Genomic DNA, 17,548 nt, shown 5'->3' on the forward strand with positions numbered 1-17,548 from the left:
GGTTTGCTATTCTTTGATACAAATTAACATTAAATAAAACGTTGGAAACACTGTCAAACAATTACATTTAAACAGATATTAATAAAAATTAAAAGACAGAACCTAAAGTGGCTGACAAAAGAGACATCCAAACCTACTTTTTCAGAGTCTTCATACCGCAGAAGAACACACAACAGTTTATATTTGCCTCGGACGTACCAAGGAATATCTAACAACCTTGTCAACAGGGTTCCTGCAAATTCTGCATTGTCACAGATTCCCGACTTTACTTGAAGATTCCAGATCTTCAAAAGGTGAGAAAATGTCTCACAGGTATAGTGAGTTACGCCATCCACAGGGTTGTCCAGGTTTAGCCAAACTATTTTCAGCGTCTTGTTTAAAATAGCCGAATCTTTATTCATTACATATTTAGAGCATGGATGCAGCTTAGAATTTGATACTGTTCTCAAAAGTGATTTGAACCAATCACAAAGCAGCTGGAAAGCCTGATAGTGAATGTCAAGAGGACCATCACAAAATTTGCATACTATTAAAAACAAATGAAAAAGAAGAGAGTCATTTTCCTTTGTTGGAATGAAATTGTCTCCCCTTGATCCAATATTTTCCTGATAAAGTAAAATGGCTTCCGAGCCACACACAACTTGTCCTCTAACAAAAGCAAGTCTCCCAAACAAATTCTGAACTGAATCTTCTGTTGCTGTTGATTGGTAATCTAGATTTAAATGACCAAAAGACATCTTCCAACCATTTCCTGAAGTAAAAAGAAGACTATATATTATAAAAAGTCATTAACTAGTTTTGATTCATAAACAAAGAATAAATTAGCTTTGCTATCAACATAGTGACTCTAATACTATTAAAATAAACTGATAAAATAAAAGATGAAATGATCTTCTACAGCATAGTTAAACAAGCATTCTGAGAGTACTGCTAAAGCAATACAGGTCACCTTCCAGGCACAACACATTTTCATATCTACTAAGTTCAAGAGCCATAACTCTGTGAAAGAATGGGTAAACTGTAATTCAAGTCAAAGTTAATCTCTAACAGTACATGATAAAGCAATACACAAACAGACAGACAGAAGGATAGGGAGGAAGGAAATGTTTTATTTAACAACATACTCGACACATTTTATTTACGGTTATATGGCATCAGACATATGGTTACGGACCAAACAGAGATTGAGAGAGAAAACCTGCTGTTGCCACTTCATGGGCTACTCTTTTTGATTAGCAGTAAGGAATCTTTTATATGCACCATCCCACAGACAGGACAGTACATACTACGGCCTTTGTTACACCAGTTGTGGAGCACTGGCTGGAACGAGAAATAGCCCAATGGGGCTACCAACAGAAGGGCAGAGATGAAACCTAAAGTACCCTTTGGTTGGATTGGTAGAAGACTAATAAAGGTAATATTTCAGCATTTCAGATAAAATTTGGTCTATTTTATGAAAATTATAATATGCCAAAATCTGAAATCAGATAAAAAAACAAAAACAAATCCCTGCACAATCACATCCCTGGAGGGGTCAATAATCAGATCTTCAATGACTGGGAAAATATTAATGTACCAAACTGAGAACACACATATCTGGCTTATACAATTTTATATTAGAAATTTAATTAATCCTACATGCAAAATGAAAATGAAAAAGACAAAAAACAAATTAAAATCAAACCTTGTGTAAGAGCTCCATGTATATTCCAGAATGTTCTTACCGACATGGCGGGGCTTGGTGCTGTGTTTAATAACATCGATACAGCTGTACCTGCTAGAAGTTGCATATCCAAGCCAAAACACTGAAAACAACAATTTGTCAAATCTGATTTCCAGAATAGTTGCATCCATTCCTCACATAAAACAAAGAATACAGTTGCATTCATGCTGAGAATTAAGTTATCTGGTAAAGTATAAAACATGTACATGGAATTATGTTTAAAATGTGCTGACGTTTTGTTAGCCTCACCATCATCAACCTAACCACAAACTTGGATTTACACCAAAAACCCCTAGATGAACCCTTGTTCTTACCTACCCTTGAATTAGTGAATTTTACTCTCTACAAAGTGAATATTTTTTTAAAGATTTATAATGTAAGCCAGTGATGATTCTCCACAAAATGACAGACTGATATAAAAGGATTAGTGAAAAATAACAAGACACACATACACTTTCAGATAAAATAACCAGCAACATCCATACAATGGTCTTCAAACTGCTTTTGTTTATCTTGCTGGTTGATGATAAAGTTTTCGTCCAAATAGTATCTTTGACTGCAGCACCAAACCGTTGGAATAGCTGAAGACAGATCTGAAAAAAATATTTTAAAATATAAATAAAAATCTAATATACAGTAGAATCTCATTGGGTCGAACTCGGAAGGGTCGAATACACCACAATGCTCAAACCAAAAATAAAGTCCTGAGTTACACTTACACAATGGTGTTCGAACGGGATTCAACTGTATTATGTTTTAGGAATCTTAGGATGGCTATATATATTTATAAGAGATGTCAAAAAGTAACAACAGTACCCTTGAGGCACAGTAACCTAGTTATGGTATGCAACACACCACCATCCCAAGTTGTACTTGCATGCACGGTTGATAATCCTATAAGAATTGATAAGGAAGATATGGCCTGGACAAGGATTTCCTTTAAAGGTAGGGTCAACTCAAACAAGAGCCTTATGTGTTGGAAAAATGCATACCCGGACCACCAACACATACTGATACTTTAGCAAATGAAAAACGCGTAATTTTAGAGTTAATAAAGAAGCATGATTATTCCTGCTAACTGGGGGCAGCCATTTTGTTTCGTTTTTGTGATGTCCGGTGGGATAGCTTGGGGCGAAGTGATGTCAGCTCCTGACCATCTTCTGTATGTACAGTGTAAACAAAAGCAGTGATTTTCGACAAGGCGCTTCTCTTTGATCAACCTGACTTGTAAAACAGCATAAATGAGTAATAATATAATAAACTATTTAACTAAATATATTTCAAGTTACATTAACGGAACAAAATGGGGTTATAGTATTTTTTAATGTTAAATAATCCAAAGGAAAAATGTACACTATTAGGCCTATTGATATGCTACGTTGGAGCAAAAAACGACAACCCACAATACCCAAGTGATAATTTTCTTTTCTTTGGGACTAGGTAATTGGTCAGTTCTGTGGTTTTAGATGGAAAAGTCTACGTAATCAATAGTTTTACAGAACTATTTACAGTAATAAACCATGTCCATTACAATTTTAGGGGCGACAGGTAATATTCCACAATACTGGTATGTATTTTTGTGTCTAGACAGCGTCAATTAATTGGCTCGTCTGGTTACCAATCAAATACACACCTGCCAATCAGGAATCACAGGTAGAAGCAACTAAGAGCATAGACCAATTAACTAAGAAAACACTCTGTGTATCATTTCAGTACGTAGGTTAATGCATGGGAAAAACATTATTAATTGTTTCGACTTGTTGTGTAGCCACTTTGACAATGGTATTTTATTTTGTATTGAAATATAATATATATAGTGCTGGATATACTTATTGCTGGCTTTATATTATTACAGAACATTGCAATGTATGACTATTTATCATCCCGCAAAAACCAGGTAGATTGTGTTTCTCTAGTTCTAAGGCTCATTCCTGACATTACGCGTTAAGTATTACGTAACCACCAGCTCGCCAGAGGGTGTACTCACTGAGATGGTACATAATGGTTGCACCGGTTATATATAATAGCCGTCACATTTAACCATTTTATTAATTAACTATACGATTATACGTGTTGATATTAAGCAACAATATGCATTATATATCATTGTATATGCATACCAGGCCAAATGCCTTAATTGTCCTCTCCTTTAAAGTGCAATAATGTGTGAAAAGTAGGTCGTGGTGATAAGAAAGATATGGTCTGGAAATGAAAAGTTTACAGACGGACGGACAGACAGACACCATACCATAACAAGACCTGTCAAAGACTGGCTTATGATGAGGGTTCAGTAAGGTTTATTTGATAGTCAGAGATGTAATACCTGTTTTAAAATAAAAATGTGAAATGATCTTTAAAAAAGGTGAACAGTATAATAACGAGGTGGGATAAAAAAAGTTCCGAGACAGTTCCTGTTGCGAACAAACGGAGCACAACATGACCATACAAGTGCAGCAGGAGCGAGCAGTGACTTTTGTTATTCAGTATGCCACGTGATGTCGCACGTTCAACATCGGGATCTGTGTTAGACACATTTTTGTGACCACGTGTACTTGCTTATTTATGATTTCACCAAGAGCACACTTTGTTTTCTTCGACATTAGTGGGATTGTGCACTGTAAATTCTCCACACACACCCCACCCCGGGTCATACTATCAATGCCGAGTTCTCCTGTAATGTTCTGAGGCATCTGAGGGAGGACATTCGGCACAAACGACCTCAACTGTGGCGCAATGGCAATTGGGTGCTCCATCATGACAACGCGACCCCTCACAGTGTTGAAAACACGCAAGTTTTTCGCCCGGACCAAGATAATCGTCGCTTCTCACCCCACCTACTCGCCAGATTTGGCTCCCTGCGACTTCTTTCTCTTCCCCAAGATGAAGTTCAATCTGAAGGGTCACCGTTTTGACACTGTAACATACTTAAATAAAGGTTATCTTTCAGCATTTCAGATAAAAATCCAATCTACTTTTGGAACATTGGTTTATATAACAAGAATTAAAGTGGCGAAATCAGATTTAAAACCCCCAGAAAAATACTGAACACTCAAGATTTAGACAAATGATGTGCATCTATGAAATTAGTACCTTAACAATAATAGTTAAGTTGGTTGAAACTTCTGGTGTGATTTCATCAAAGGGAACAGAAAGCAATGTATCGATCTTATGCTTCAGAAAGTCACAAAGTGCAGGAACATTACTACCAAGAATAGTAGATGTCAGGGGCTGCTCCATTAATGATGACACTAAAAAAAAAAAAACATTTAAAAGAAATAAAAGAAACAAATGTCATTACTAACATCAATATGATGATATGATACCCATTTAAAAACAAAAGTAGAAATTATCTTTAAAAAGATGTTAATTCTAAATAAAATGTAATTTTTAATCATTTCAAAAGAATTTCAGTCTAATTTGTGAAAATTAATTCATGCAAATTAAAAAAAGAAGCAGAATTCAGATAAAAATTTGTAAAAGAAAATCACATTATTACTGAAATAAGATTTAATTTAGTCTTGACATTTCAATCCCTTAAACTGGATTTTAATTTATTTATTTTTATCCTTTATGCTTTTGCCAAATTATTTAAATCCACATTTCAATGTACTTGAATACAAACACTTAATATATCATTGATCACACTTCATTTGACTTGCGCTGTTAACATTTAATTTTTCACATTTTTTAAATTTAATACTTTCTAGGAAAGACTACCAAAAGAATACTAACACTGCACAAGTTGTCTTGTGCTAGCTCCGTCAGACAGCAGACGCTGTATAACAGATTCAAGATCCTTTTTCACAACTAGCAGCAGTGGTGCAGGCAAACACAGTAACACCTGTAAAGTAACATGAAACATTTTCAAAATCATCAATCCATCCTTATAAATCACTGTTAAAAAATATTGGCCGTTTCTCCCATCCCAAAGATGGTGGTGAATTGGCCATGTCATCAGAATGCCTCAAACAGCCCTACCAAGAGTGGCACTCCAATGGACCCCTCCTGAAAAAAGGAAACGGGGAAAACCGAAAGAAACATGGAGGACAGTAGAGAAGGAAATCCAAGAGGGCAGTCTGAGCTGGGGACTGCTGGAGAAGCTGGCAAAAGACAGGCAGCGGGGCAACGGGCAACTATATTTACGTGCCCCTATCCACAAGGGTTCAGGCACGCCCACCCCGGATTCAGCCTCTGACATCGCCAGTTGTCGATTCCGGGGCGGGGGATGGATAAAAAGAGTGCATGGGATAATTTTAAATAGTGTGGTATGACCACTTAAAAAATTAAATAATAAATAAAACAGTTACAAATAGGGGTCTATCATATTTATATATTATTACTCACATATTAATAATAGCACCATAATTAAAGAGCCTTATAACATTCTATTATTTTAATATATAATTAGTAGGTGCAATTAGTTACAATTTCGATCGGGCAGTTCCAAATAGATATATACTATAATTAATTAATTACTAATAATATTTATATATATATATATATATTTTTATTTTATTAAATTAGGCCCTGGAGGATGAAGGATTCGTAAAGCGGGGAGCACAGCGCCACCGGCAATCCGGCGATCAAACAGGCGGGAGGCCCACTCCGGTAAGTCCAGATTTCCACGGGGGGGGGCGTTCCGGGGGGGGGGGGGGGGGGGGGGGAGGCCTCCTAACAGGCTTCCCTATCGGCCAAAACCGCCAACGCCCTACCGCACCCAAATATGCACCCTACCACGGCGTCCCCCCCCATCCCGCCCCCCCCCAGGTTATCCATGTAACACGGGTGGGCCCTTCTTTTGTTAAGATGATATGAATGATATGACTGATGATATATGATGAGAAGCCCACGAGCCGCCGTCTGGAGTGGTGGTGAAACGTATAAGCGTCGTTGATGTTGTTGATTGGCTGGTGGGTTGGTTCAATTACTATGGTGAGGTGTCCTCGCCGCTCTCCCCAAGCATTCGTGAGCACCACACCCAATCGGGTGCGTCACCTAAACGGATGACAAATGTCATTGTTATATAATCCTCGGTGTCACCCAAGTGACCACTAATCGTCAAGTGGGTGGCTCCGAGTACCGGTCAGGGTTTTTTTGTTTGTATATATACAAATTGACCGATCAAATTAATACCGTTTAAAACCTGTTTGATTTAAAAGAAAACGGGTACATATATATTAAAATAATACTGCATTAAAATTGCTAAGAGGAAAGTTTCAACAACTAATAACCACATTTATTATAACAATTAATTAAAAGTATATTAATATACCATAAATATTTAAAAACTAAAACATTCGCACCCAGCCATACATTCCGCCTGAGGCGGGCGGCACAGACACTGCCAGGCGTATGCGCCGCCAAGCCCCGGCGAAACAAAACCAATCATTCACGCAACCACTCTCACACTAGGTTAAATTAATAATTATTGGCTGGCTAAAGCACAGACCAATAAGAGAAGTTTATAGAGGGAACGGGCTCTAATTGGTCAGAGCCCGCTCCCTCGCAGCCAATCGCCCCGACACCCGATTGCTATTCATTTAAGTAAAGATTACAGTAAAAGATAGACGTGCTAGCAGAGGCCAGCGAAAAAAGAGAAGAAAGTGGAGAGTAGAATTCCATAAGAATAAGATGAATGACAAAGCCGCACAAGAAAAGAAATCCAAGGTACCCCACGGCAAGGCCCGGCTCTCCGGATATCACCGATTGGCACCTCGGGAACACTCGTGAGCGGCAGTAGTTACTTAAGACAGAAGAAGGAAAACACAGTGTGTGTTAGAAATGAGCCGGATCGATATGCGACACTCAGCTTGAAATGGTGCGTTGCGATTGGCTGAATCTAAATCCCTAGCCGGAGCCGGTTGAGATAAAAAAAGAGAAGCCAGTGTTAAGAAACAACAGGCAAAATAAGAAGTGGCAATCTCTGGATACAGCCTTATATGCTTCTCAGGACAAAGGGGATTAACATAACTCCCATCACTGACCTAGTCTCGCTCAAACCGGCCTCGGTGGCGTCGTGGCAGGCCATCGGTCTACAGGCTGGTAGGTACTGGGTTCGGATCCCAGTCGAGGCATGGAATTTTTAATCCAAATACCGACTCCAAACCCTGAGTGAGTGCTCCGCAAGGCTCAGTGGGTAGGTCTAAACCACTTGCACCGACCATGGATCCATAACTGGTTCAACAAAGGCCATGGTTTGTGCTATCCTGCCTGTGGGAAGCGCAAATAAAAGATCCCTTGCTGCCTGTCATAAAAGAGTAGCCTATGTGGCGACAGCGGGTTTCCTCTAAAAAAATCTGTGTGGTCCTTAACCATATGTCTGACGCCATATAACCGTAAATAAAATGTGTTGAGTGCGTCGTTAAATAAAACATTCCTTTCCTTTTTAGTCTCGCTCAAATGGACTTCAGCCATTTCTGTAACTATACTACAAATCTGAGTCTGTGCTTATAAAACTTTTAAAGAGTCCAAACTCAATCTCTAATGATGTCACACACAATTTGTATGGCATTGTCATGAAATTAGTGTCTCAGACTCTACTAGAGTCTCGAGTTTAGACTAATAGTTTTATAAGTACCAGGCCTGATGTAAAGTACGAAATTTTAACACCAATAAAAGAAAACCTACTGAATTAGACCTTTGTAAATTATTAGAATTTGCCCAAGATTAACTGTTACAATATAATTTGTTTGGAAATATTAGGTTCATTCCTCGTGCAATGTTCACAAACTACATGTTTTTCCCTGATACTTGTAACAGCATGTAGTATTGCAATACAACTTCTCTAAATCGATGTATTATGTTGTGGACCGTGTATTGAGATACAATATTATATCATTACAGCTTTAAATTACAACCAGTAAAAGAAAATGCTAAAAATATGTATTATAATGGGGAGATAACTGTTATCATATTGACTTGGGTGCTGAACAGGGACCTATACACAAAAGCCATACAATTTTGTTATTTGGCCCTCTTAAGAAGACTTACAAAGGCATAGTCACGATTTTATATTGGGAGAGAACTATTCACACTATCTATGTGTGTGTTAATTCTCACTTTTACATGTGTTATGGGGCAACTGGCAAATAAAAGTGGTGGGGAAAAAGAATAGTTATAAAAGAATTACAGGCATAAAGAAATCTACATTTCAACATGCCCACATGACAAACCTTTTCCAATGGTTTCAAAAGCTTGGTGTCGATGTGTAGGAAGTAACACTGGCCCATGCATCTTGCAAAGTTTACGGCATCTTTGTCGGAGTCAGTCATGTTTTCTAGCATACTCTGCATGTAACACACTGAAGCATTCAGTCTCTTAGCCAGTGATGGTATTTCAGATAATCTTAAAAAAATAAAAAAATAAAAACAATTAAAAACAATGCTCATATATATATATATATGTGCGTGTATTTCACTAATAGCAATCTAATACCTGCACTCAAATAACACACACTTAACTTCACTGTACTTGCAAATAAGCTCAACGATATTGGGCCTATATGAAAGTACCATATTTTCAATATTTAGGATGATTGTGGGTCATCTTCAAAATTAGTAACGGCACACAATATTAGTGGGGTTTCTGTTTTACAAAATGTTTTTTCTATGTTTATTTCTTTGGGGGTGGGGGTGGAGGTACATATGTTATTCTCTGCATAATACCTAACCTGTAATTAATGATGTCTTTCACCAAGTCTGCATCCTTGACAAAACTCATTTCTGTAAATTCAGCAATAAGTTGATTTAAATCTTCCATTTCTCTTTTCAGTCCTTCAGAAACAAATAGAAAGAAGGTATTATTCCCAGTAACAGTAAACTCAAAGCTTTGTTTTCAAACAAACATTTTGGGAGTTTTTTGCCGTTGATAATAATAAGTATATTAGTTTGCATCTTTGATTGCAGAAACACAAAATATTACATCTACACAGTCATTTACTTGTAGAAAAAAGGAAATCCTAGTAGTATGACAGTCTGAAAATGGCAAAATATGTAATTTCGATTAGTTTTCACACATAGATAACATAAAATTGCGGTATGCATGATATCATAGCTCCAAGTGAAGAATATTGTGTTAACGTAAACAGCCAGTGGGTTGTGGAAGATAAGACAACTGACAATACAGATGGGAACATATATGCAGATTTATTGAAACTGTATGACTACATGTAGGCCCATAGGAAGTTTTAATATGTTTTATTAATCAACTAGTCATAATATGTCGCAACTGGCCAGAGTCACGACAAAATCCTGCATTGGCTTATAAGCCAAATTCTCGTAAAAATACGAGAATTTTAATCCTTGTATATTTTTCCACTGGGTCACTGCACTGCTTGATTGTAAGTAGACCTTGAAAAACTATTATGTTCACTTGCTCCCCCAGTGTAAAATTTTCTCCAATGGAGCTAAAAAATTATGACAAATTACCATTAATATTCTTTTTAATGTATTGATAAAAAAATACCAATAAAGAATAGTACTTCTTTGTCAGCCCTCAAGTTACTTTCACAAGGACCTTCAGAAATTCTGGTTGCAAGAAAAGATGAACATTCTCAATTAAAGCTGCAAGGTGATACACCAGTGAATCCATGCACAGAAAAGAGTTGACAATAACGAAAATGCTGGCCAACTTCCAAAACAGGTAGACGCCTCCCACAACTCATCCCATCCACATCATACAGTGAAGCAAAGACACTCTAAAAGAAAAATTAAAATGTCATTGGAAGACAAGAAGTAATGAATATAGCCTTAATCGTAACACTAACCATGATCATATAAGACTTTAATCCTGTATATGTCCATTTTCGTTTCACAAAGGAAAAATTAAATTAATTTGAACAAATTTCAAATTAGAGGCCTGTTCACATTAGGCTGCACACCATAGTAAAGCGCTCACTTGATGCCTGACCGGTGTAGGGTCAATCTCTGTTCCTGTGCCCATTGGGCTTTTTTTCGTTCCAGCAAGTGCACCACAACTGGTATATAAAAAGGCTGTGGTATGTGCTATCGTATCTGCTATTTATGAAAAATGTAGCAGGTTTCCTCTCTAAGACTATATGTCAAATTATCAAATGTTTGACATCCAACAGCTAATGAGTAATAAATCAACACTACAACTTTCTGAAGCAGCCCTCGAAATAAGTTGTGAACAATGTCAGGTCTAACGTTATGTCTTGGTGTTTTTCTGTACCCATACCTCATTCGCAATAAAAAAAATTCGCAATGCATGGTACTCAAAATTTTCTTTTGTGATGCCACTTACTGTACATAACAAACAATACCCAAACAAAGTGTTTGTAATTAAATTGATCATATTTCTTGTGGTCTCAAGAACTTTTACCAATACCATTATATTTGTAGTGGCTGGTTTGAGAAATAACCCAATGGGCCCACCGATGGGGATCAATCCAAATCTGACCACACATCAAATGATCTGTCCAATGACCTATCGTATCTTTGGGGTAGTTCATCAAGATTAACCTCGAATGCATGGCTTGTGCATGCACATCATACATGCATTCGAGGTTAATCTTGATGAACTATCTTTAGGGAGTAGGGGGCTCTACCACATCTCACCCCTTCTCAAAAGAATTTTAAAATATTGGGGGGAGGTATTTTGCAATTTGATTTCTTGTTTGTATTTGAACTTATAATCACTAACGTCCACGGTTTTAATTACGTTTGAACTTAATCTGGATTGAGGTAAGCTGTCAAGCTATTGGCTGAGCCAAGCTGACCTGTTCTCAGGTCACAAGCCCATAGTATGCAACTTTATCAACACAAATGTTTAATAAAACATGGCCTTGTAATTCTAAAACTGCAATCATTAGATGTTCTAGACCCAAATAACTGCGTTTACATTATAGTATGATTATGTATTATAATTTACAAATGAACGATTGAACATCAACAGCTTCGTGCGAAAAATAACCATGTACACATGTGGACCTCACTGTCAGACTCAGAGGTCAAATGTCATTTTGAGAAGCGTCCTCTGGTGGAAATATATTCTCAAAGCAAATGTTTGTTAATAGATCTATAAAAACAATTTAAATAATTTTCTCTATCGTTATATTGTAAAAATCATTTATCTTTATCAAGGGAAGCAAAGCTGTTAGTACTATATATTTCTTTACAGTATTATTTGTTAATTTATAACACAATTTGGTTAGAGCGTATTAATTTAGATCCATCAAATCCGGCAGCTACAAAGAAGTTTGGAATGTTAGGTATTCGGTTCTCTGTTCGAAGATATTTCGTCTGTTCACAAAAATGGAGAGCATAGTTTACAAGAGGAGACACTGGTGATGATACTTGCATTTGGTTAGTTGTGACAATGAAGTCTTGTCAATGTTTATAGCGGTTGTTTTTATTAGGAGGGGGTGCTATGTTTATAATGGGAAGGGCGATATGATAGCTTGCGCATCTTGGCATTAGCCTCTGCCCAGCGCGTATAAATGTTTTAGTCTAGTCTCACGTTTGAGGACCTAAATGAAGTCTTACTTATACAAACAGTATGTATTGAAATTCTAAAAGTTTTTGCTAAAATCTTGAGTGTGGATTTGAAAGTTTTATGCACACAAGCAGAGGAAGAACTGATTTTAAGGTATAGGATTATGACATTTATGGCACCATCAATGCATCATTTTGGCTGTGTACACAATACATATGACATATATAATAGTAAATTGTGTGTATATGTTATATTTGATGAATGGTACACTTTTTTATTTACATTTTTAAAAACTTGAACTTCATATTTTCTCTATAGGCCCCTATTTATAAAAAATAATGATACCATTGAAATGTAAACATGTTCTCTGCTTGGTATAGAATTAGGTCTTTAGAACAGTTATTTTGAAAGGGTGAACTTGAAGGTAATTGTTGTGTTTGCAGAGTTCTAATTAATAGTAATGAGTACTATAAATAACACAATGCCAATCATGTCATCTGCAACAAATTATTTTATTTTTAACAATATAAGTACCTATAACAGGAGCAGGTCAACTCGCCCCAAAACCCAACTCATCCCTTACCCTCTCATCCCAGCGGTTGGTCAACTCACCCCACTATTTAGTCAACTCACCGCAAAATATTACCATCGGCCCAATATTTGGTCAATGTGAATTGACCTGTTGCACTTTATTATGTTCAAAGTAAACTTAAATTGATAAATATTAGATTTGAAGGAACTGCAGTATATACACGTGGAAATTAATGCAAGCAAAAAGGCCTCTACTAGCAGTTGTCCAAGCAGACAGGGTTTATGCCAAATTTATACAAAATCTGTATTGACAATTTTTACATATATTGAGAGTCTGGATTTGATATATTCTTTAACTGCTGAGTATTTACTGAGATGACATGAATAAATGAGTTATGCAGGCCTGGAAATAATTGTTTTAGTGGTGTCTGTCAAAATGACCTATGTCAGTCAATTTGAGCCTGTCAAAAATAAAACTATACTTGTCAACCAAATGTTGAAATAATTAACCTTTATTAATCATGTATGTTATTATATTATACCCGTAGAACTATTCATGCTGTAGTACTTGAAACCCATCTATATAGTCCTTCCCACAGGGAATGCCTTACTATGGAATTTACTACAAGATATTTATTTTTGAGCCGATTGTTTTCTAAATTGGTAACAAAAATAATGTGGTTTTTTTTTGTTATTCCCAAAATTTTCACTTCAAACATTTTTTATTTACAAAAAACATTTTGTAGGAGGATGAGACAGACTATATAAACATTACACTCACTGTTCAGATTGAGCCATATGTTAAGGTGGGAGGGCATTTTGTTCACAAGTTGACTTTTCATCGGACTTTCTGCCATGCTGCAATTTCATTTAGAAATGAAATAGTTGATATTTTTCCATGAAGTAAAGTTGAAAAATTAATTTAAAATTAATTAAAATTAAATATACGTTTAAAAAATGTCATGACACTGCATTGAGGCCAACAAAAATGTTAATGAATTCCAGTCAGGTTCGAAACTGAAATAGCTTTATAATTTAATAAAGAACCTAAGAAACGTATTGAATAATAACAGGGCTTCTAGAATTTTTTTAAAATCCACTAGCCATGGAATCAGTGATTTACTAGCCACGATTAAAAATTCACTAGCCCTACTTTAAATTAAGTTAATACAATTGTACTAAAAATAGTAATAGTCAGATATGTCACCTAAAGAGGGAGATGGAGCTTAATGGGGGAAGGCTATTCATATAAATTTACAAAATAGAAATAACTGCAACATTAGGCTATTTTTTTTCACTAGCTGTCGGGCATAGTAATATTAGTTATTTACTAGCCCAACATTGAATATTACTGGCCATGGCTACCATAATCTAGAAGCCCTGATAATAATGTGTACTTCAGTTATTTTAAAACAAATATTATATGTTTCCATTTAATTTTGATTGCTTAACTGGCATTCGTAAGAACCGCAACATAAGCATCGGTACTATTAATAAATATAGACTAACAGCTAACCTGGAGCATGCGTACATCACACTACCTCTTTATTCGGCCAATATAAATAATGACCACTACTCGCGGGGCGGTGCAGTTTCAGAGATACAACTTACATTAAATAAACACATTGGGACTAGATTATTAATCCACTGTTCAATTTAGACGGTTAAATGTTCGTGTTCAAATATTTGTTGTTGATTTGGGTCTTTCGGAACACATCAGATCAAACCTGGGTCTATTAAGACACGACACACAATTCCGGGCAAATTTGAAGGCATTTTAGCAGCAGTTCCAAAATAAGCACGTACATGCTGCATGATATGGTCAACTAACAATTTTAAATATACATTTTAAAACGTACTGCATCGAACATGTGAATATCTTTCTACATTCGTGTCGGACAAAATGACCACTAATCTAAGTTGGTGACTGTCAAAGGTTGATATATGATAACTTTGTACTGGACAGTGTCGGTGCTCGGCCACTTATTTCCAGGCTTGTTATGTAAACCACATAATTGTGATGTCAGCTTCATAGTTAATTATACTATTAATTTTTATGCAAAATTTACAGTTTCTTTTTAATCCACTAGAATTTATTAAATATTGATACATGGTCAACTTTACTTGTAGTCTTATCTTTTATGATATCTTCTATAATCACAGAACATTAATTTTGGTGTTTTAAATCCATAAACTGGTCACAATTACTTGCGAAGTACAAGTTATATGGACAAGGAACAATTAAATTATTAGACAGCTTTTGTCTGCCATAACCAGACCAGCACAGATAAGTTGGAGCTACATGTACTAATTTTCAGTAAACCAACCCAAGTGCATAAAATCCTTGTCATGCCAGGACTGCAATAACAAGACTACAAGGATGACAACTGAAATGTTTAGTTTACTGAACAGCAAAAAACCCACATTATTTGTTCACAGGTTCAGTCAGTCACATGACCAAGAAGTCGCACATTCTTTTTATTTTGTGGCAATGATCATCAAGACTGTGTCAGTTGTTGAGACTTTTCTCTAGCCTTGGTGGCACAGTGGTTAAGTCATCGGACTACAGGCTGGTAGGTACAGGGTTCACAGCCTGATACTGACTCCAACCTAGAGCGAGTTCTTAAGTGCTCAATGGGTATGTGTAAGACCACTACACCCTCTTCTCTTTCACTAACCACTAACAACTAACCCACTGTCCTGGACAGACAGCCCAGATAGCTGAGGTGTGTGCCCATGACAGCGTGCTTGAACCTTAATTGGATATAAGCACGAAAATAAGTTGAATTGAAATCTCTATTGTACACTAATTAAGGACATTATGGTACAGTACGTCTGACAAACAACTTTAAACTAGGAGAATAAAATACACTATCAAACTGTACAAAACAATAATCATTATTAATTATAGATTATTGTTTATATTAGGAGCTCTTCAATATAAAATCAGTTTTAATAAGAGATAAGTGGTCGTAATAGCAGTTTTACTGCAATATTAATAAATAAATGACATACCAAAGTTGTAGACGATATTATCACAATTAATTATGGACAGTAAAGTTGAGATTGGGGTGAGTTGACTAAACAATGGGGCGAGTTGGTAATGTTTTGGGGGTTAGTTGGTTTTTGGGTGAGTGGACAGCATTCACTATTTCTGTAACAATTACAGGGCTCAAATTTAATGGCAGCCGTGTGGTAAATTGCTGCAGTGCCTAGCCATATGCTCCAATGCCCTGAAAACTCAACAGAATCTTAAGGCCAAACTGAATGTGCCTTATTTTGCATTCATCATACTCGAATGCGACTCCTGAAAGTTGTTTTATTACCAACACACTTGTTTATTTTGAATGGGTGCTGTTATGTTTTAGTAATACACTTGTTGAAGATTGGCTTGTTACCTGGCTTTTTGGCCATAAGGAACTACAAAATCTTCATCAGTTGAGGTGAAATGGCCATGCCCTCTTATTTGCCAAAATTTGAGGCCTGAATCGTATTTGTTAATGAGACTAAAGGTACTTGGGTACTTCTAACAAGCACACATACAAAAGTTATCTAATTTGCAATATTTTACCCACAGGTGCAGAAAGTACTCGCCCACTTGCCAAATGCAAGTAAAAATTCTGATGTACAAGTTAACAAATGCAACTACCAGTCCAACATGCGATCTCTTTTTTTGACAGACTAATTATTATTATTTTTGTATTGCATCAACTCCGCATCAGCCATGCCAAAATTCCAAACCATTCAAACAAAGGGTTGAAAACCATGACGAAATACACAATACAATGTGCCACGTTGACAATAGACGATGAAAAAAAGCTGGTCAAAGGTCAATACTTCCTAGAAATGGCTTGTTTACACTGAAAATATGTTGCCAGTGTGTTTTAAATAGTGTTCTGTTAAATACTTGCGGGATGTCACTTAAATTTTGTAAATCTTTATATGAAAGAAATGTGAACAGATTTATATCAGAATATTAAAAAATAAATAAAAAATTGTCAATCAAGGTTTAGGACTTGATTTCATTTGCCACGTGATGTTGATCACTTGCCAAGGGTTCTTAATAATATATTATTTGAAGTGGAGACGGTATTAGTAGTATATTTTAGTTTGTGGACTAGTGAAATATTTTCTATTTCTGCACCCCTGTTTACCTGGGTTCTTTAATTTGAATGGAGTCACTATTCGAATGACGTCACCTTGCACATCCCTACATTTATAATTAAGTATGGGCATGAGTTGATGTCCTTTTTATTTTTTGAATTACGGACAATATTCTCAGTAATGTTGGGAGTACGGAGCTCAGTATCAATGTTTAATGTTAATGTTTAAAATATACCAGTGAAATCACATCATTCTTTGTCTCCAATATTAACCCATTGGGTAGGCAGAAACGTTTTCAAAAACAGTTATTTTGTAATAAAATAATAATTATTATATGAAATTATTTGCCAAATTAAAAACAATTTTGTGCCCCCCAAAATTGGATATTGTCGATGACAAGAAAAATACTGTTGTGCCCTACCTGGTTTACTACCATGGCTTTCACATACATTCCATGTTGTACAGGGCTTCTAGAGTATGGTAGCCCCACTCCCATGGCATATTCAATGTTGAGCTAGTAAATAACTACTATTGCCATGCCAGAGGGCTAGTGAACAAAAGTTGTCAAATGCTGCATTTAAGTCTTATTTTGTAAATATGAATATGCTGCACCCCCACCCCTAATCTTGGTGTTTTTAATCTCTTTAGGTAACATATCCGGTTATTACTATTAGTAAAATTGTATTAAGTAAAGTATGGCTAATGAAGTTTTTATCATGGCTAGTAGAGTTTTAAAAT

At 36.1% G+C, this 17,548-nt stretch overlaps 2 protein-coding genes and 1 long non-coding RNA gene across 4 annotated transcripts in view; 1 reads left to right on the forward strand and 2 right to left on the reverse strand.

Annotated features, from left to right (window-relative positions):
- LOC121369794 (thyroid adenoma-associated protein homolog) overlaps nucleotides 1-5,585 on the reverse strand; it is a 49,643-nt gene extending 44,058 nt beyond the window's left edge. Inside the window, exons 1-5 of the mRNA XM_041494868.1 lie at nucleotides 5,456-5,585; nucleotides 4,814-4,971; nucleotides 2,176-2,316; nucleotides 1,685-1,805; nucleotides 138-751 (exon numbers count right to left, since the gene is read on the reverse strand). Of these exons, the coding sequence (XP_041350802.1) occupies nucleotides 138-751; nucleotides 1,685-1,805; nucleotides 2,176-2,316; nucleotides 4,814-4,971; nucleotides 5,456-5,585 (1,164 nt within the window). The remainder of the gene's footprint in view (nucleotides 1-137; nucleotides 752-1,684; nucleotides 1,806-2,175; nucleotides 2,317-4,813; nucleotides 4,972-5,455) is intronic.
- Nucleotides 5,586-8,917: 3,332 nt separating this feature from the next.
- Nucleotides 8,918-10,402, reverse strand: LOC121371928. 2 transcript variants are annotated; one of them, XR_005957850.1, is made up of 3 exons: nucleotides 10,203-10,402; nucleotides 9,393-9,495; nucleotides 8,918-9,067 (listed from the first exon to the last, which is right to left on the reverse strand). It is a non-coding gene; the product is annotated as an uncharacterized LOC121371928 (long non-coding RNA). The 2 variants fall into 2 exon arrangements; XR_005957849.1 differs by having other exon boundaries at nucleotides 10,187-10,402.
- A 1,511-nt stretch (nucleotides 10,403-11,913) lies between these two features.
- LOC121372047 (protein expanded-like) overlaps nucleotides 11,914-17,548 on the forward strand; it is a 28,944-nt gene continuing 23,309 nt past the window's right edge. The window contains exon 1 of the mRNA XM_041498294.1: nucleotides 11,914-12,045. The gene's annotated coding sequence lies outside the window, so the exon portion shown is untranslated. The remainder of the gene's footprint in view (nucleotides 12,046-17,548) is intronic.

Source organism: Gigantopelta aegis, chromosome 4 (assembly GCF_016097555.1).
Source record: "Gigantopelta aegis isolate Gae_Host chromosome 4, Gae_host_genome, whole genome shotgun sequence".
Lineage (NCBI taxonomy): Eukaryota > Metazoa > Mollusca > Gastropoda > Neomphalida > Peltospiridae > Gigantopelta > Gigantopelta aegis.